The sequence below is a fragment of the Danio rerio genome, chromosome 8 (genome assembly GCF_052040795.2).
Source record: "Danio rerio strain M-AB ecotype USA chromosome 8, GRCz13ab, whole genome shotgun sequence".
Classification (NCBI taxonomy): Eukaryota; Metazoa; Chordata; class Actinopteri; order Cypriniformes; family Danionidae; genus Danio; species Danio rerio.
Window position 1 is genome coordinate 59,602,501 of NC_141028.1, and position 20,935 is coordinate 59,623,435.

Below are 20,935 nucleotides of genomic sequence, written 5' to 3' on the forward strand. Positions count from 1 at the left end.
AAATAAAAAATAAATAATTTAAAATAATAATATATGTATGTGTGTGTGCATGCATGTGTGTATGTATAAACGCATGTGTGTGTATATGTATGTGTGGATATATATATATATATATGCATACGTATGTGTGAATGTGTATGTGTTCATGTGTGCGTGTGTATATACATATATATCTATTGTGTGTGTGTGTGTGTAGGTGTGTGAGTGTATGTGCTTGTAAATATATATATATATACGCGTGTATACATGTGAGCGTATATCTGTGTGTAAATGTGTATATATATATATATATATATATTTATATATATTTATATATATATATATATATATATATATATATATATATATATATATATATATATATATATATATGAAAACATTTGCATGTATATATGTGTGTGGACTATACGTGTGTGTGTGTGTGTGTTTACGTGCGTGTATACTTGTGTGTGCATATATGTATATATATGTATGTATGTATATATATATATATATATATATATATATATATATATATATATATATATATATATGTGTGTGTGTGTATAATTGTGTGTGGATATATGTGAACGTGTGTGTGTATATACGCATACACGCACATACGTATACACACACAAACAAACACACACACACACACATACATATATATACACACATATAACTATACATGTATATATATGTGCACACGTGTGTTTGCGTATGTGTGCATACGAGGGTGTGAATGTGTGGGTGTGTGAATACGTGTTTGTGTGTGCATTTATGTGTGTGTGTGTGTGTATACGTATGTGCATGTATGTGTATACGTGTGCGAAATGTATTTATGTGTGCATACGTGTGTTTGTATACGTGTGTGTGTGTGTGTGTGTGTGTGTGTGTGTGTGTGTGTGTGGGACTCACGTAGTTATCTCTGGCAGACCAGCCTGGATATAGTTGTGAGTGCAGCTGCCGCTCTTTCCTGGCCAGCTCGTAGTATTTGGCCTGTTCTTCTCGTGATAGCGAATGCCACTGCAAACACAAACACCGCCGTCAGCCACAGACTAAACACACACATATATACTGTACATACACACACTGCTTACAGTAGCAGAAACACCCATGCATTGTTTGCACACACAACACCTGTCTATGATTAGCTGTACAGTGAAGCTCAGAGGTTTGCTGCTTGTGGAGACATCAGTAAACAATGATTCAGAACAGTAACATATATGTACTGCACTGAGGTATGACTGTTTATACCTTTAATCTGAAAATAATTGTGCGATTTAGGGAAAATATCTAATTGCGGTTTGTTTGACAGATTTTGCGATTTCGGTTTGATTTGCGATTTAATTTTGTAGTCAAGCTTCAGCTCAATAATCCGAATTGTTGCTGTTTACTGCTAAAATGCAACAAGTGTTACTTAAAAAAGGATATTAACTCCAAGATTAATTTACATTTATTTTTAAATATTCAGAAATTAAGTATTTTTCTTTCGAGCAAACTCTAAACGAGGGTTTAATTTCTGATTGTTTAAAAAGTAAACCCATTTAAATGACTCTACCTTGCTGTACACGAGTTCAATTCAAATTAGGGAGATAGTGTGGCTTATCATACAAACAAAAAAGTGCTATTGAAGTGTGCATTTCCTATCCTGCATTTAGAGGAGGTTTTTTAAATCCCTCCTTGGTCACTGCATTAAAAGGCATTGTGTGGAGTTGGCATGTTCTCCCCGTGTTGGCTTCGGTTTCCCCCACAGTCCAAACACTTGCGCTATAGGGGGATTGATGAACTTAATTGGCCATAGTGTGTGTGTTTAAAGGAGTGTGTATGGGTGTTTCCCAGTAATGGGTTGCAGCTGGAAGGGCATCCGTTGCATAGAACATGTGCTGGATGAGTTGGCGGTTCATTCTGCTGTGGTGACCCAGGATTAATAAAGCGACTAATATATACATCAGTTGTATTAAACACCGACCTAAAACAAGCAACCAAAACAATTGGCTAATTTAGCACTTTCACTTTTGTTTTTAGTGCACTGGACGACCTGCAGAAGAGTAGGAGGGAAGTAGATGTTGTGGGACACACTGATGTTTACACAACAGACGTGTCGTTTTATGCCTAAATATTGTGAAGCCCAATTACTGGTGCTGAGAAGCTCACCCTGCGGCCGAGGATCTGGTTGATGGCGGCGCTTTCTTTCAGCGTGCACTCGGCCACTACTTTAGCCCTCATCTCCTTCATGTAGAGCATGAACGCGTTCAGAGGCTTCTTTATGTGAGGTTTCTTGTCCTCGTCTTTCTTATTGGGGCCTGGAGACTTCCTGCAAACACACAGAGAAAAGATGTGAAGGAGTGTGTAGATAAAACAGGCATTAGTCGTGTTTTTGGTCATCGATAATACACATTGATAACTGTGCTTCAAGTGCTGCCATGCACAATAACAGTCCTCATCAATGACAAGGTACTACTGAAGACATTAAAAATAAAAATAAAACCTGCCCGTCAGAGTGACGTCACATTACTTTAAATGTCATTTAAATGCTAAAGTTAAAGGTGCAGTATGTAAGTTTGACACCCAGTGGTTGAACTAGGTATTGCACTCCTCAAAACACAGGCAAGCGCAGGTTGCCAGATTGAGGGCCCAAAAAAAAGCTGATTATAGTCATGTTTTAAATTAAAGCAACGGCACACAATAGACAGAGTATCTGCTGGGTCTTAAAAAGTCTTAAAATGTCCTATTAAAATATTATCTTGTAGGTCTTAAATCATTTTAAATGAGTCTTAGTTTTTCTATGTACATGTAAAGCTATACCTAATTAGGCCAACACCCATCCAATCACCAACAATATTTTAATAAAAATTAAGCAACTTTTATTTATTAACTCTATTTACTTATAAACATGGGTTAATTATCTTAATTTCATTAACATTTGTTTTTAATGTTATTTTTAAGGTTTTAACTTTTGCACAAGTGTAAGTCCTAAATTCGATTCATTATGGTCTTAAAATGGTCTTAAAAGTCTTAAATTTTACTTGATAAAACCTGCAGAAACCCTGATAGAAGGAATTTTCTAGATGGAATATAATATTTGTTCTAACTAACACCTCAATATATTAGAAACAGCTTCTATTACTCACAGCTGAACTACAGAAAACAATGATCAGCTCAGGTACAGCTCATGTGCTTTATTTAGTGTTAAATGCTAATAATGTGAGTCTGATCGCCTTTTTACAGCACATTTATTGCCAGACTACTGAAAGCAGCAGCAGATAGTTCTGCTCAGATCCTGAAAATAAAATAAACCGCTTTAAATTGAGCGTCAACCGAGACTCAGTGCAAAGCAACACATATCAGTGATTTAGCATCTACATTTAATATTGTTAAAGAGGTTTAATATGTATTAATTAGATTATAAACATTACCATTGCGCTGAAGTGCAGTGAGTGCACTATTCTGTGCTTCTGAATGCCTGTGTTTACATTTCTGTCATGTTCGTCTGGTCAAAATGCACTGCAAATCTCGCCTCGTAGTGTGTTGTTAGGACACGGGGTTACAATGTGACCTGCATACCTAATGTTTACGCTCGTAATATTTATATTATTTGCTAATTAATAACCTCACGTGGAACTCTGAATCTGCGTCTCATTTCGGAGTCTGCTCATGTCCACCTGGAGGTCACATTATGGTCATGAGCGCATGCTTTCAGAGCCTTCATGACTGAATAATTGAAATGTGATGTTTTCCAACAAGGCACATAACACACAAAGCAGAATATCTGACTTCAGCATTGTTTTTTAGATAAACAAGAACGTTCACTCAGCATGTTTCTGAAATATCTGCAAACATGATATTTTTACACTTTAGAGGAGACAAAAACAGACATACAGCAGCTTTTAACCAAGCAACATCTCTAATCGTGTCACTGCTGAGGTAAAACAACCCAAAACAATTTGAAATGAACCATGACTGACTATGTATATGGTTAAATACAATGGATTATAAGTTGTTTTGCCATTGACCTCTTCACGCTCCAAAATTAGCGCTAAAATAGCCTTTCGCTAAATCAAACATCATTAGAGGAGATGCAACAGTTTTAGACCACTGAAAATAGGATTGGGTGATATGGCAAAAATATCATATCACGACTTTTCCCACGAAAATCACTATTTTATTATGATTATTCCAGATGTTTTGTAGTTTCATTAACATTAAATGGATAATAATAAATGAATAAAGAGTAGGGAGTGAGCAAATATTGACAGAATACACATTTTGGGGGTGAATAACCCCAAAAATAATAAGCCCTAACCCCTGATAAGCTGCAGCATGTTGAGTCTATTAGTCGGCTGGCCCTTTAAGTCCCACACATCACGCATTCATTGTTATCCTCTCAGTGTAGACACCAAATGAATGTGTGTGTATGGTTTTGACTTTAAAGCTAGTCTAATCTTGTACTTTGGTGTGATTTGACAGGCTTTGTAGTGGCGTGCACATATTGAACGGATTTTCATTTGTGTGCATCCCTGATTGGCTTACGTGTTAACTGGCGGACTGAGCTCTCCGTTGGGTTCTTGTTTGATGACTGGAGAGACTATGGCCGGATGAGGGATGCCCGTCTGATGAAGACCATGAGGATGATGAGGGACGAGGTGAGGAGAAAAGCGACTGGACACCAAACTGAAAAAGAAAGAGGAAAATCAGCCAGAAAATCACAGCTTCACCCTCCACGGTTCTGGATTTTGCCATTTATCAATCAAGCTTCTCATTCGCTCTTTGCTTAGAGTTAAAAAGAAGTCGGTTATGTGTAAACGCTGATATTCTGCTTATGTTTAGATGTAAATATGTGTTGATTTTAATCCATTTTCAAATGATTTTAATGAGCTCATCTGTTCATATGTTGCTGGAGACTTGTAGATCCTGCATATGGCTATGATCACATGCTTTCTGGACTCACATCTGACCTCCACAGACATTTTTGCATAAATGAGGGCGGAGCCTCAAAACCACACCCACTCATCACCAAAGACCAATGGGAGTTCAGAAAGGTTTGAACATGAGAAAACACAAGTAATTTACACTAAATACTAGTGTTCTTAAACCATACTATAGTAAAGTACTTGAATTAATCTGTTGTGGAGATTCTACAGTTGCTACGGTAACAACAACTATAGTAATTAATCTGTTGTGGTGATTCTACAGTTGCTATGGTAACACATACTAAGATAATATAAACAAATGACATGTTTACTTGGAGTTTTCGTACAGTTTATAATCAACTTTTATGGCACGCGCAGATTTACACCCTTGTTTTGTGCGTACGCCACGTTTATAAATGACACCCCAGAGCTGTCAAAAGGAAGGAGGGATTGAATCAAACACTTGTGAAAGTCGAGTCTTTCTGTGGAGAAGCAGACACTCTTGCTTGTATCCACAACGTGTGTATAAAGGTCTAGAAGAGGACGAGCTATTGATCACGATGATCTCTGTATGAATTATTCAACAATCGCTCACACACACGACGAGTGAGGATCACTACAGATCTTTCTTATTTAATCCAGTTCTGGCACTAAATTAAGAGCCGTTCATTGTCCATTCAGGTCCATTTCTTCTGGAGCATGTTGGACTGTGGACATCTCATGGATCATGCTACAGCACTGTAAATGTACAACTAGAGGGAGAAATCCACTATTAACTTTCCATGAGTTTGCATTAAATACAGAGCCCGGTATTCAGAAGAGACACGTTCATTCCTGTGAACACCGTAAAATCAGCTAGCATCAATTTCAACTTTGTTGTTTTTAAGCATGCGCAGTTGTTGGACAAATACTACCTTTTTTTGTTGAAAAATGCAGTTAATATGCAAAATATCTGAATAACAGTATAACTGTATAGACCAGTTACCGGTTTGCAAACATTCAGGATGCGTGCACAGGGAGGTTGCAGAAAATAACCGAGCGCGCTAGCATTTACAGCGAGGGAATGACATCCGATGCGGTACAGAGTTTGTTGTTGTATTAGAGATAAGTTATATTGATTACATATTATATTTATTATTTACATAATGCTTTCAGTGTATTATAACAGCTCGTCACCCAGTGATAAGCACAGTTATTCTGCAAAATTGACATTAAAGTGAGCGGCGTTCATCTGACAGGTCCATCTGCAGCACCCTCCCAATGGATATTGGATAAGACGAAATGGCCAAGCATCCAGCCCCAAACATACAACTCTCTCATTGCAACTCCAAGAGTTTTTACTAGAGAGAAGTAAAAGGCCTAAAACCTCAATTACCAACCTTAAAGGCTGATTTATACTTCTGCGCCAAGCACATGCGTACGATCAGGAGCAGTCTTCGTGTAGTCGCATAGCCCTCGCCATGGCTGACGCTGTGCACTCCTCTCAAAAAAATGTAACTACACATTGCAAAGACATGTATTGCAAGCTCTGTGATTGGTCAGTTTGGTAGCTGTGACGAGTGTGGGTGGTGCTGAGCGCCATGAGCCAGATGGAGCGAGTGTTTACAAGTGTGGAGTCCCATGAAGGAGCTCCAGATGGAAACTGTTGTTTGTGTTTACCTCATGAATAAAATTGCTGCACGTCCGCCGGTTCCCGCCTCTGAATGAGCGAGTTTGAGCTTCTTGTAAAGCATATCACTCGTTAAGAAACTCGACACAGAGGAACATAAACACCTACTGCCAGCTAGTGTTTCAGAAGTGTTATTGCAGATCAACACAAACAGCACGCACAAGTATAAATGCACGACTACACGCAAGGCAGACGCCGTGGGTCACACCGATCACTCAACACAGAAGTATAAATCAGCCTTACAACGATGATCTAAAAACACACTCACCTGGACATGGATGCGTTCATGGCTAGAGCTGGATACGGGTGACGGAAACCCCCGGCGGTGATGGGATACATGTGCTGCCCTTGCCTATAACACACACAGAGAAATGACCAATTAGAAGTGTGGATCTAAATCAAGGCTACGTCAACAACAATCCGGAGACGTCTAAAAGTGCTCCACATTTCCACACACATTATTTGTTTCATCACAGACATTTGGTCAGGAGTGACTGCAGGTTGATGGAAAACACTGAAGTAAAAGTACAGATACAGCACTAAAGTCAACTCCAGCAAAAGCACACATTCTTAAAACTACTTGACCCTCCTGTTGACTGCTCAGAAATGAAAAAAAAAAAAACCTGAATAATGTTTGTTCATGCTGAAGATTGGCGACTTTTTAAAAAAAAAAAATGACCACAACCTTAGAAAAAATGAATCATTTTCTATTTTCCTGTAGGCTCTGCAAATTTAGGCTACAACGGTTGTCCTTCGGGTCAATTTTGACCCAACAGCTCTAAACCAATAAGCTATAAACCAGCTATAAAACCAATTTTACACCACAAAACTGCTGGCACATTCAACACACACACACCCCAAACACAATAGGAAATCTGCTGCTTTAACTTTCATAATACTGTCCCGGATAACTAGTTTTCAGCCAGCCACTGCAATCGGATATTACGCCAAGGTCGGCGATCCGGGAGGTGTGTACCGAAAAGCTGAGGATCGGGGGGGAGGGTGAAATTACAGGAGTTTTCCGGGAGACAGAACATAACGGGAGATGGGTGTGAAATACGGGAGACTAGTTGGAAAAAACGATAGTGTTGGCAGGTATGATGATCGGCCCCTAAGACTGCTGCCCCCGCGACCCGGCCCCGGAAAAGCGGACGACACTGAGATGAAATACTGTCTTGCTAAAAACGTTTTACACTCATGCAGCTACTTTAAGTATTAGAAAATACACTCTTTACTTTAAGGCTGATTTATACTTCTGCGTCAAACGCATGCGTATGCTACGGCGTTGACACATAGCCCTACGCCTTGGCCGTCTCTGACGTGCACCTCTCAAAAAATGTAACTGCACGTCGCAACGATGCGTAGCGCAAGCTCTGTGATTGGTCGCCTTGGTAGTGCTGACAGAGAGTCGCGCGAGCCCGATGGAGCGATTGTTTACAAGTGCGGAGTCCCGTGAAGGAGCTCCAGATGGAAAGTTTGGTTTTGTGTTTACCTCATAGTTAAAGTTGTTGCACGTCCGCCAGTTCCTGCCTCAAAATGAGCGAGTTTGAGCCACTTGTACATTGAGGAAGCGTTCAGAAAGAACAAAACAGCAGCAAAGAAACTCGACACTGAGGAGCATCAACACCTCACTGCCAACTAGCGATGTGGAAGTGTTAATGCAGATCAACAAGACAGCGCACAGAAGTATTTAATGCACAGCTACACGCGTTGCCTGCGCCGTTGGTTACACCAGTCACTTGACGCAGAAGTATAAACCAGGCTTAAGTCAGAAGAGAGTGTTCCCCAGTAATGAAAAACTCCACAGTGATGAGGAAACACCCAGACATTCACAGAGTTCGTGATGAAGATGAGCTTGTTTCTTCGTGATGAATAGATTTGAGGAATAAAATGAAATTGATCTGCTTTCTTTGACAGATTCAGTAAAGGCGGCTCATTTTTGACCCGAAGGGTGAACGGGACAACAGGAGGGTTTATGAAGTACAATTCCTGAGAAAAAGTCATTGAAGTATTTGTGATGGTTTCTTTACAGATACTCACTGAGGAACGAGCCAGCCCAGCGGGTGCGGGATCTGCCCCACGGCTCCAGGAGACAGAGGGTAATACGGTGAGAGCTCTGCCGGGTGGGGCGTGCGAGGAATACCTGTAGCAGGAACACCAATCAGGCCAGATTAACATCTCCATTAAATTAAAACTAGACATACTGATGTTGTTAGCTCACATTGCTAGTTTTGTAGTCAACAATTCATCTGTGCATATCATTAAGACAAAAAAAAACAAAGTTTGCCCTTATGATTGTTGATTAAAATCTGAAAATGCACTTCCTGTTTGTTATCAGTTAAATCCTCAGATTAGGGCTGCCTGAGGTATTGGGCGTGGCTAACACACTTAACCACACCCCTACAGCTGTCAGTTTTGACAGTAACAGACAATAATGGTGAGGAGGAGGAGTCAGTTGGGTTATAATAACTCTCCCCAAACCCTTTTCCCCATCTTTCTAAATGAAACGCCTACTTTACTACATCCAATCAGCTCGCAGTAGATAACAAATCAAGCCACGCCCACTCTCCCCTGATTTAATCATCTTGTTTTAAGAAAGTTTTAAGAGAGTTTTTCCTTAAAACAAGCAATAATCATATGGCAAGAGAAATCAACTAGATTATTTCGCTCACCCCATTGTCAGATTATTTCGCTTGTTTTAGGACAGAGGTGTCCTGGAAAGTTCAGCTCCAACCCTAATCAAACACACCTGAAGCAGCTAATCAAGCTCTTACTACATCACAGGTGTCAAACTCAGTTCCAAAAGGGCCGCAGCTCTGCACAGTTTAGTTCCAGCCCTAATTAATCACACCTGATCAAACCATAGATATATACACTAGATATGGCATAGGGACCCTGAGCATGCGTCAATAGCGCCGCCACATTGGTACAGGGCTCCCAGGACAAATGTCATTCAACCGCACTAGCCAAGACAGTGTTATTACGTGAAGATGCGGGACTTTAGCGCTGTCTACGGGTGTAGAAACGAGCAAACAAAGAAAACAAAGCACAAAGGCAGAACATTTCATAGGTAATATTACGTTTTTTCTGTTTTTGTATGTTCTGAACTTTTGTGCTAATCAGGTAACGTTATTGATGATGATACAGTCACTTACTGCATTTACCATATGGCAAAGCAGCTCCAACTCGCACTAAACACTCGGCTTATGCTAGTTTTGTTGAATAAAATCAGCAAACAATGCAAAAGAAATATGACAACGAGATGCTGCGCTGCCAGAAACTTGTGTTATTGTCGGCTAACGTTAGTGAAAGAGTCGTTCAGGGGATTCATTCACAAACTAATCGCTCCCTCCGTCAGTATGAGAAGTGAAAGCAGGAGAGGAGCTGTGTGTGATTAGATCAAATTTAACAGGGAGGGTGAGTATAGTACATTTACATACACACAAACACAAGCTTTTTGTCAGGAATGCCCGTGCGGTTACTGATCCATCAATGTAGAAAAGTGATGTCAAATTATAATTTTCGTAATTAGAAAAAAAAATTACACACTAACATCCAGGAAAACTCCCGATCACAGATATATGTGTATATGTGTATATCTCTGGCTTCGGATGGCCACAGTCCTCCACTGTACATTGGTCCCGCATTAATTTCAAAGGAGCGCTACCCTGTAGCAAGATGGCGGCGCTATTGACGCATTCCGTTCAATAGACAACAATAGGCCAGGCGACATCTAGTGTATATATCTATGTGATCAAACTAATTGAGTCCTTCAGGCTTGTTTGAAACCTACAGGTAAGTGTGTTGGAGAAGGGTTGGAACTAAACTGTGCAGGGCTTCGGCCCTCCAGCAATTGAGTTTGACACCCCTGATCTAGATATACTAGAAACTTCCTAGCAGGTGTGTTGAAGCAAGTTGGAGCTAAAGTCAGCAGGACACCGACCCTCCAGGACAGAGTTTGGACATCCCTGTTTTAAGGAAAAACTCAGTTTATTTTGACACATGATTTCTGAAAACAAAACAATACTTTTTGCTCGTCTGTGAAAATGCTTCTTGATTTCCGAGTGTTTAGATATTTGGACTAGAAACAAGCCAAACAATCCTAAGAAAGAACAGCATTAATTGCAGTGTAGTGCATACTACAGGAATAAAGCACTGAATACTTTACATTTCGAGTCAAGGAGGATCTTTTAGTTTTAACACAACTCTTAAAATGAAGTGGTTTAAAAGTATTTAAATCTGACTTTGAAAAAGGAGTAAGACAAAAACACTCAAGTCAAGTATGTCGTTTCAGCATCGATATATCACAAATGAGTGTCACATCACAGGATTGGATTATTTATTAAAGATTAAAGGATGAAGATATTATTAAATATTATTGTATAATTACGTTATTTTACGTTTGATTGTTCAATTGAAATATGTTAATAATGTTAGATTCCCCAGAAAACCATTGTATGCAGTGTTTATTTACCTTTTATTTCTGCTCTGTCGTTTTTATATATGTTTGTAATTTATTATATATTGTTGCAGATGCACTGCATAGAAAAACACTCAATCACCCCCAGTGGATGTAATTAACGAGTAAAGTCTTTCCAAATGTCCAAGCTATTTAAATCATGTAGTGAAATTATATAATTATACTTACAATATAGCTGAAGTCTTCTTCTTCTTCTTCTTATTATTATTAATAGTTATTTGCCCTCTTGTCAATTTTCTTTGTAAAATATTTCCCAAATGATGTTTAAGAGATTCAGGAATTTTTCATAAGATTTCCTCTAATATTTTTTCTTCTGGAGCAAATCTGATTTGTTTTATTTCGGCTTTTTAAGGTCAATATTATTATCCCCCTTAACCTATATTAACTTGGCATTGTCTCCAGAACAAACCACTGATATCCAATGACTTACCTAATTACCCTAACTTTACCCTAATTACCCTAGTGAAGCCTTTAAATGTCACTTTAAGCTGAATACTAGTGTCTTGAAGAATATCTAGTCTAATATCATCATGGCAAAGATCAAATAAATCAGGTATTAGTGATGAGTTATTAAAACTATTATGATTAGAAATGGTTTGAAAAAATCTTCTCTACATTAAAAAAAAAAATACAGAAGTGTGTGTGTGTGTGTGTGTGTGTGTGTGTGTGTGTGTGTGTGTGTGTGTGTGTGTGATACCTGTCTTTGGATCGAGTATCTCAGGCGAGAGGTGTGCTGGAGGAGTTCCTGGAGGAAACTCATTGCTGTATGTGATGAGGGGCGTCAGCGGGTGCATGTGTGCGTGCTGGACCACCGGGACCTTATTAGACTGAAAGAGAGAGAGAGAGAGAGAGAGTCAGGACATCAACATTAAACATATAAAGTGCTGTTTGCAAGAGTTAGCATCGCTGTTGCTCATGCGAGTCACTGAGTGGAATCACAGCTGTTTACTTTTGCATAGGCTTTGTCCATAGGTTTATGAGGGTATCGACATTTTCTTCCTGTAATTAATTAACTAAGCTTTTGTCAATGTATAAACATGATATTGACACCAATATTCATTCAAATAATAAATAAATGTTCAAATAAATAAATAAATAAAATTAAATAAAGAAACATTTTGTAAAAATAAATGTAAATAAAATAAATTATAATAAATAAACTTATGAAAAAATAAATGTAATTTAAATACATTAAAATAAATAAATGTTTTAAAATAAATAAACTCATGAAAAACTAAATGTAAATAAAATAAATTGAAATAAAATAAATAAATGTAACTAAAATGAATAAATACATTAATATAAATAAATAAACTTATGAAAAAATAAATATAAATAAAATAAATTACATAATAAAATAATACATTTATGAAAAAGAAATGTAGCTAAAAAAAATACACTAAAATAAATAAATATAAATAAATAAACTTATGAATAAATAAATGTAAATAAAATAAATAAATTAATTAAAATAAATAAATTTATGAACAATAAATGTAACTAAAATGAATGAATGAATGAATGAAAATATTAAAATAAACTTATGAAAAAAAATTATGTAACTAAAATAAATAAATAAACTTATGAAAAAAATAATTTAATAAATTCATTAAAATAAATAAACTTATGAAAAAAGTAAATAAAATAATGAATAAACTAATTAAAATAAATAAATAAAAATTAAATAAATAAACTTTAAAAACAATTAATTTAATAAATACATTTAAATAATTAAAATAAATACTTCTCAAACAACTAATGTCATTACATACCCATACCCAGCCCAGTTTCTTCATAAGCATCTTTATTCTTTTGTGTTTTATCTGTTTTTTATCTGCTTGTAATTAGCATATTTTGCTCTTCGTTTTTACAACCAACACTTTACTCTTCTTGAATAACTCAGTCTGAAACTCTCTAATTGAGAATTATGTTTTAATTTAATTATCTGTGCTGTGAGTTTCTATGAGCGTTTATGTGCAAAACCACAACAGCTCATAGCTAAACAGAGAAGAGTGTGAGTGTGTGTGTGTGTGTGTGTATGTGTGTGTGTGTGTGTGTGTGTGTGTGTGTGTGTGTGTGTGTGTGCTGTATGACAGATTACAAGATATATGTCTGTTTTTGTGTATGACAAGCATGAAGCAATCTGGCCGTGCACCAGGGAATGCTGGGAAAATTGCACGTCTCACACCCTACACCGTATTAAATCCCAGAGTACACAAGACTTAGCTCACAACAATCATTAGATGTGCTCACATAACCTCACGATGTATACAGCTGAAGTAACTATTATCATTTATTATTATTATGTTATGTAAATATCTCTCTCTTTAACAGAAATTGGGGACAAAATATAACAGGAGGCTAATAATTCTGACCTCAACTGTACATGTAAGCTATGCAATTACTATTATAATGGTTTAGAGGATTAAAAAGCTTCACCGATGGCTGAAAAGTTCCACTAACTGGTTCACAGTTGTGTGTTTGTTAGCGAGAGATGTTGTGGTTTCGGGCAGCACATCTGTAGGACTGGGGAATGACTGCATCAATATTTGATCATGCTGAAAACATTGCTGAAAAACCACAGAGAAGCAGCCATTCTGGAGTTCTGGGAGAGAGAGCAGAGCTGCTTTATAAGGTGAGGAACAGAAATATAGAGCAGCTCACTTTCCCCTCAGAACTTACAATGAGAAACACTGATACTGAGAGGCTGATCGTTATTTTAAAGAGGATCTATTATAACTCTTTTTACAAGACGTAAAGAGTGTGCGTGAAGTTCCAGCTCAAAATACACACACATAATGTCATATAACTCTCTGAAAATGACCCGTTTAGGCTTTGCTCCTAATTGTAGCGTTTTGATGACTGTCGCTTTAAATTCAAATGAGATTGAGCTCTTTTCAGAATTCATTCATCCATTCATTGACTCATTCATTTGTTCATCAATTGATTCAATTGATTGGTTCATTTATTCCTTCACTGATTCATTAATTGATTTGTTTAATCGTTGATTGATTGATTCATTAATTCATTAGTTTAATTATTCATTCGTTCATTCATTTATTCATTCATTTATTAATTAATTCATTCACTTGATTCATTCATAGATTCATTCATTCATTTATTTATTCACTCGATTCATTCATTCATTCAGCTCAAAATACCACAGATAATATTGTTCTAACTCTCTGAAACTGACCCTTCTAGGTTTTGCTCCTAATTGTGTATTTTTGGTGACTGTCACTTTAAGTTTAAATGAAATTTTCAGAATTCATTCATTTATTTGTTTATTGATTAATGAATTTGTTCGTTGATTGATTGATTGATTCTTTCATTGATTTATTAATTGATTCACTATTTGATTCGTTTAATCATTGATTGATTGATTCATTATTTTGTTCATTGATTTTATTCGACTTTTTCATTCATTCATTCGTTAATTCATTGATTCATTCATTTATTGACTCCATTCATTCGATTTGTTAATTCATTGATTCATTCAGCTCAAAATACTATAGGTAATGTCATATAACTGGAAACTGACTCTTCTAGGCTTTGCTCCTAATTGTGTCATTTTGCTGACTGTCGCTTTAAATTAAAATGAGATTGTGCTCTTTTCATAATTCATTCATTCACTGATTCATTCATTCATTCATTTATTGAACCGTTGATCGATTCATTCATTAATTTACTGATTGATTTAATAATTTATTTGTTTATTAATTCATTGATTGATTATTCGTTCATTGATTGAGTCATTCGTTCGTTCATTCATTAATCTGAATTATTCATTGTCTGTTTAATTCATTGTTTCATTATTTGATTGATTTATTCATTCATTCATTGACCCGTTCATTGATTGATTGATTCATTGTTTGATTCATTCGATTTGTTCAGTGATTGACTGATTCATTCATTGATTCATTCGTTCATTTATTAATTTACTGATTGATTGATTCGTTTGTTCATTGATTGATTGTTTGATTCATTCATTGATTCATTCATCCATTGATTGATTCATTCACTGGTTGATTGATTCGTTTGTTGATTTATTCCCATTTGTCCCACAGTGGGGAAATGTCTCTTTTGCAACAGCCAAAGAAAAAAATAAAATGGAAACACACACACACACAAACACACACACACACACACTACTACACTGCTCTGAGAAATGACTAAGTACAAAAGTTACCAACACACCAAAGCAACTCATCTGTGTGTACTGAGTTAAATCCTAAAGATGTAAAGCATCAGCTCTGGTCAACAGAGGGCAGAGCTGCTCCCTCCAGCTTTAACACTCACTAACAAGATGACAACTATTCACACACACTCACTGCCAAGCTGAGGGCCCTTTAGTGTTCACTATCTAGAGCACTTGGAGAAAAGCAGAGGGAAAACTGAATGGTGTGTGTGTGTGTGTGTGTGTGTGTGTGTGTGTGTGTGTGTGTGTGTGTGTGTGTGTGTGTGTGTGTGTGTGAGTGTGTGAGTGTGAGCTGGCTGAGAGTTTGAGCAGACTGAGGCCTGATGCTGGACACACACACACACACACACACACTACTACACTGCTCTGAGAAATGACCGAGTACAAAAGTTACCAACACACCAAAGCAACTCATCTGTGTGTGTGTGTTTGTGTGTATCTATGTATGTCTTGGTGTTTGTTTGGTTGTGTGTGTATATCTGTGATTGTGTGTGTGTATCTCTGTGTGTGTTTTTGTCTGTGTCCGTGTCTCTGTATGTATGTGTGTTTCCGTCTCTGTATTTGTGTTCTGGTGTTTGTTTGTGTGTGTGTGTGTCTCTCTGTATTTCTGTATGTGTGTGTATATCTGTGATTATGTGTGTCTCTGTATCTCTGTGTGTGCTTTTGTGTGTGTGTGTCTGTATGTGTTTTAGTGTTTGTTTTGTGTGTGTGTGTGTGTGTGTGTGTGTGTGTTTGTGTGTGTCTATGTATGTCTTGGTGTTTGTTTGAGTGTGTGTGTGTGTGTGTGTGTGTATCTGTTTTTGTGTGTGTCCGTGTCTTTGTATGTGTGCGTGTCTGTCCCTGTGTGTGTGTTTTGGTGTTTGTTTGCATGTGTGTGTGTGTTTGTGTGTGTATGTATATCTGTGATTATGTGTGTATGTGTGTTTTGGTGTTTCTGTGTGCGCGCACTTTGCTGTCTGTCTGTGTTTATGTCCCTCTGTGTATGTCTGTGTGTGTATATGTCTCTGTGTGTGTATATGTCTCTGTGTGTGTATGTCAGTCTCTCTCTTTTTGTGTGTTGCACGCTCTTTCTCTCTCTCCAGTGGGAGGTTCAGAGTCTTTGAGGATTGAGAAAAGGAGCAAAGAGAAAAAAGGAAAGAGAGAAAAGGGGGAAAGGAGAATGCATGGCATGCTGGGATAGCTCAGCCTTGTTTGTCACTGAGGCAGGAAGCGGATGCAAGAGTGGGCAGAACATGACATCAGCATTCACACACACACACACACACACACACACACACACACACACACACACACACACACACACACACACACACACACACACACACACACACACACACACACACACACACACACACACACAAATACAATAAGCTAACCCAAAGCCACACATTAACCCTTGCAGAAACCATCCTGCATTTTACAGTTTAAACAACCCATTTTCTAGTACTTAAGCAACACACACGCACGCTGGACTTGTAGGTATCACTTTATTTTGATGGTCAATTTGAGTATTAGTAGACTGTCTGCTTAATATCTGCTGATTCTGCTCCTTCAACAGACATTTCACTGACTATAAGACACTTTGCAAGTACATGTCAACTTACATTAACCCCAACCTAACAGTCCACATATAATCTGATGAGAATTAGTTGGCATGTAGATGCAATGTAACTTAAAATCATCAAACGGACCATCAAAGTAAAATGTGATCAACTTTTAGCGTTGGACATCATGTAGTCTTACATTCTAATACATGTTGGTTCAGTTCCATACAAAAAAATATGTAAAAAGCCTGTAAAAACTTTGGGTAAACTGTTCCCTCTTTGTCCAGTGCACACATCTTTATACAAATGTAGGTGTAAATAACGCATAAAATCAGCCATAAAATGATTTAATACAATTTTAGCTCAGTTGTTGGGTTTGTTTGTATCATAACTAAATTTGGGTTGAATCGACTCACATTTTACTGTGAATATTAACATCTAAAGATGAAACGTTTGGTGTTATATTTATGCTATTTATGTTAGTTTAATGTTAGATTTAACACGCAAACATTAAAACAAAAAATAATCACTAAGACTGCTTTCACACCTGTGAATCGATTCAGTTGTTCTGAAACAGAGATTATAATTGTTACATTGTTGCTCTTTGCTCTTGGAGCGGTTTGCTTTCACACTGCAAAGTTTCTAATCGGACCAAAAGAGCTAAAACAAGTCACGTGCGAGTAAACTCTCCTCACATTGGTCAGAGTGTCAGGGTTTATTTTGCAGCGTCCCGCTCAGCTGTCAGGAGAGGTGGTTTGGTGGTGATTGACAGGGCGCGTGCGCGACGTGTCTGAGGAGAAATGCGGTGGGGAGGGGTGAGAAGGGTGCGGGACGATGCGTATTTGAGGACCGGGAGATCATCACTCGTTTGCGGGCATCCGGAGACTCGCGAAACTTCCCGCCATACTCATAATTCTCTCTTCATATAGCCGTAAGCCTATTACATATCCATAAAACACTGTGATATAACCGCGCTCGGATCGGATCGCTTTCTCACTGCAATCAAACCACTCCAGGGTTCTTTCTAATCGAGCCGAGACCTCCTCACTCAAGCGATCTCGGAGCGATTACTTTGGCGCGGAACAGAGCACGATTGCCCTGTTCACATATGCCAAACGAACCGCGCTAACTGGGCAAACGAGACACGTTCCCAAACAAAAGTGTAGGTGTGAAAGCACCCTTAAATATAACATCTACGAACTAGTGTTGTCATGATACTGAAATTCACTCCCAATCAGTACTGAAAACATCCATTTCCTGCTAACATTTGAGAACTGTTGAGCTCGTTCTTAAACAGCGCTGATTTGCCAGTGTTCACATGCTCAACAGAAATGACTGTGATTGGCCGTGAAGGTCAACAGTTCACCAAACTCATCGCCGCTTACTGAGTGAAACCACAGATACAGACACACAGTAGCATTTTTAAGCAGTGAAGATCAGTCGATTCATCAGCGAGATCGCTCGTATGTCAGCTTATAGACAGACCAGTTTATCTTCACGGCTTTGAAACACTCCAGTGTCCATGCATCTGTGTTACTCTCAGTAAACAGCGATGAATTTAGTGAACTGATGACCTTCACGGCCAATCACAGTCATTTCTCTTGAACACGTGAACACAATGGCAAATCAGCGCACATAAATATATTCTTAGATGCGTCTGACACTTCAGCATGTGTTTTCTGAATTGGACTCGGAGCTTTATGCAATACTAAAAAAAAGTTAGAGAGAAAACAAGCACGTGTGCAACTGCTGCTTTCTCAAAGAGCCACAATTCTCCACAGTGTCGTACTGAAAAAACTCCCACGCAATCGCTCGTGTGGATCCCAATCCTCAAGACACACAACTTTCCCACCGGAGGCCTCGTCACTACACTAACTTAATCAACTGGCCCTGCTTATCACATGCTGACACACACTAAAACAGTGACACACAAACACTAACACACACTGAAGGTGGTGCGGCAGAATACCAAGCAAACCTGTCTCCTGAATTATTGAACGTTCTGGAGTGAACAGAATAACACATTAGCATAGCGACCTTATGGGCTCAATCTGACACAGCTCGACGTGTGTGTGTGTGTGTGTGTGTGTGTGTGTGTGTGTGTGTGTGTGTGTGTGTGTGTGTGTGTGTGTGTGTGTGTGTGTGTGTGTGTGTGTGTGTGTGAACGAGGGATTGGGGAAGAAATAAAGGATGAATACTAAGAGCGGATTCTCCCGTTTGGTTAATCCAGCTCTGTTGTTCTCTACAATGGTCAGAGATGGGATGTCAGACACAAACGCTCCAGTGTAATTGAGTGGGATTGAAAAGGAAAATGCAAAGGAAGTGGCTGAACGGGATCAGGAAATGATGAGGGACTCAAACCAATGTTGGCTGCACAAAACGCGACACTCGTATTTGTTTGCCCCAGTCTAAAATTAGAAGGAATCACATTAAAGTATTGACCTTATTCTGCAATGCGGAAGTGCGCTGGTTTTTGCGATTGTTTTACAACTTCCTATTTAACAGCCTATGAGAGAAATGACTAGGAATAATGAACGGTCAAAGTTCTTGTTCTACAAACGAATGTGTTCATGACTTTACATAAAAAGTAGATTAATATACTTAATCATATTTAATATAAATATCAGTTTGCAACATCCAGCAGCAGAACAAGCTGTTTTTAATGTCTAAAAATCAATGAGATTGAACTTCTGCGTCCGCTTGTACGCGAGCAATAAGGTCAATAGTGTAGTTGTATTCACTACCTGACTAAAGTGTCATCACTGAACAGAAATAATGTCCAGTATAGAATATAAAGTCCTGCTGCAGTGGAGACAGAATGAATATTGTGTCTGACTCCATCATGAGCTTGGAGGACTGCATCCATACATCTCTGACATGACTCAAATCACTGATTAATAAAGTCATCTGGAATGGCGTTCAGCAGGACTCCCAGAGTTCATCAAGACTCTTTGAGTTCATCTTTAACGCCTCCTCCTTCATCTTACCCCAGACATGCTCAATAATGTTCATATCTGGTGACTGGGCTGGCCAATCCTGGAGCAGCTTGACCTTCACTTTCAGAAACTTTGTTGTGGAGGCTGAAGTATGAGGCCCCGTTTACACTGATGCGTTTTAGTTTTAAAACGGGTTTTAGATTGAAAGTGATCCGTGTCCACACTAGTGTTTCACCCAGTGTGTCTCTACAACTCTGCATCTACATTACAGCGCTGAAAACACATCACGTGACCACAAACACTCATGCATGCGCTGCATAGTGCTTTGAGCATATCTACCCAGGTGAGAGCTGTGCACGTCAGACAGTTCATCAAGGATCTCCCGCTGGATCTAATCTCACTATAGTTGTTAAACGTGATATTTCATTCATCTTGTTGTCTATATCTAACAGCATATTCCCCGACTTTGGCCTTCTTACTTGTTCTCAGCTAACGTGTTTTGGCTGAGCACAAATAGTTCATGTATTAATGAATGTAAGCACATACACTGATTCTGCACATTTGGCTGATCGCTTGCCTTTATTTCCTATAATGTATAAACGTAATGAATGTTATACTTTTTTAATGGCCATTAATGATTATTAAACTGATATTCAGCAAAAGAGAGGGCATGTTTCCTATTTTCACAGAAGATGAAAGGAGGCAGTGATGTTATAGGCTGTGTTTTGTTATAAATATGCATACAGTGAAGATGGCGCTCGTATAAATATGCAGCTACACGACGCCTCAACATTTCTGCTGTCTGTTAAGTTGCTTATATCAAAATGAAAATAGGCAGTTCCTTATATCATGTTTTCATTTTATTAAGATGAACCAGTGAAACAGCGTAAGCAGGATGATGTGAATAAGGTTATAAAGTCCACTGTTCCCTTTGAAGATTAACCCGACGTGTCCTCGGGAGTTTGTTTTCCATATCAAACTTGCAAAGTCTGAACTCACAAGGAGAGGATGCAGGACTGAACTGTGTGTGTTAGGCTACTTAATATTGAGGAAAAGCCCAAATCAGAGAGGCGAATGTCTGCAGCCCAACCTCCGTTTTCAGATGTCTCCATTTCCCCATCCACACTAACACAGAGCAGCAGCGTTTTAAAATAAAAACAGCCTCTTCAGCGTTTCCAAAACGCTCCGTTTTCAGTGCTCGAAAACTCAGGCGTAG

At 38.3% G+C, this 20,935-nt stretch overlaps 1 protein-coding gene and 1 long non-coding RNA gene across 9 annotated transcripts in view; one reads left to right on the forward strand and one right to left on the reverse strand.

Annotated features, from left to right (window-relative positions):
- LOC137496394 (uncharacterized) overlaps nt 1-8,881 on the forward strand; it is a 26,898-nt gene extending 18,017 nt beyond the window's left edge. For 2 of the 5 annotated variants that reach the window (XR_015498591.1, XR_015498593.1), the window contains 2 exons: nt 4,450-4,625; nt 8,594-8,881. This is a non-coding gene — a long non-coding RNA (uncharacterized LOC137496394). Of the gene's footprint in view, nt 1-2,007; nt 3,293-4,449; nt 4,706-4,890; nt 5,022-8,593 lie in introns of those variants that run through there. The other 3 variants (XR_015498590.1, XR_015498592.1, XR_015498595.1) reach the window with 3 other exon arrangements.
- The window catches only part of tcf7l1b (transcription factor 7 like 1b), a 112,188-nt gene that overhangs the window by 5,683 nt on the left and 85,570 nt on the right, over nt 1-20,935 (reverse strand). For all 4 annotated transcript variants that reach the window (XR_015496818.1, XR_015496819.1, XR_015496817.1 and 1 more), the window contains 6 exon segments: nt 11,739-11,868; nt 8,602-8,704; nt 6,830-6,913; nt 4,513-4,653; nt 2,137-2,296; nt 898-1,005 (listed from right to left, as the gene is read on the reverse strand). Coding sequence is in view for 1 of the 4 variants with exons in the window: in NM_131296.2 (NP_571371.2) it covers nt 898-1,005; nt 2,137-2,296; nt 4,513-4,653; nt 6,830-6,913; nt 8,602-8,704; nt 11,739-11,868 (726 nt within the window). In the remaining 3 variants the exon portion in view is untranslated.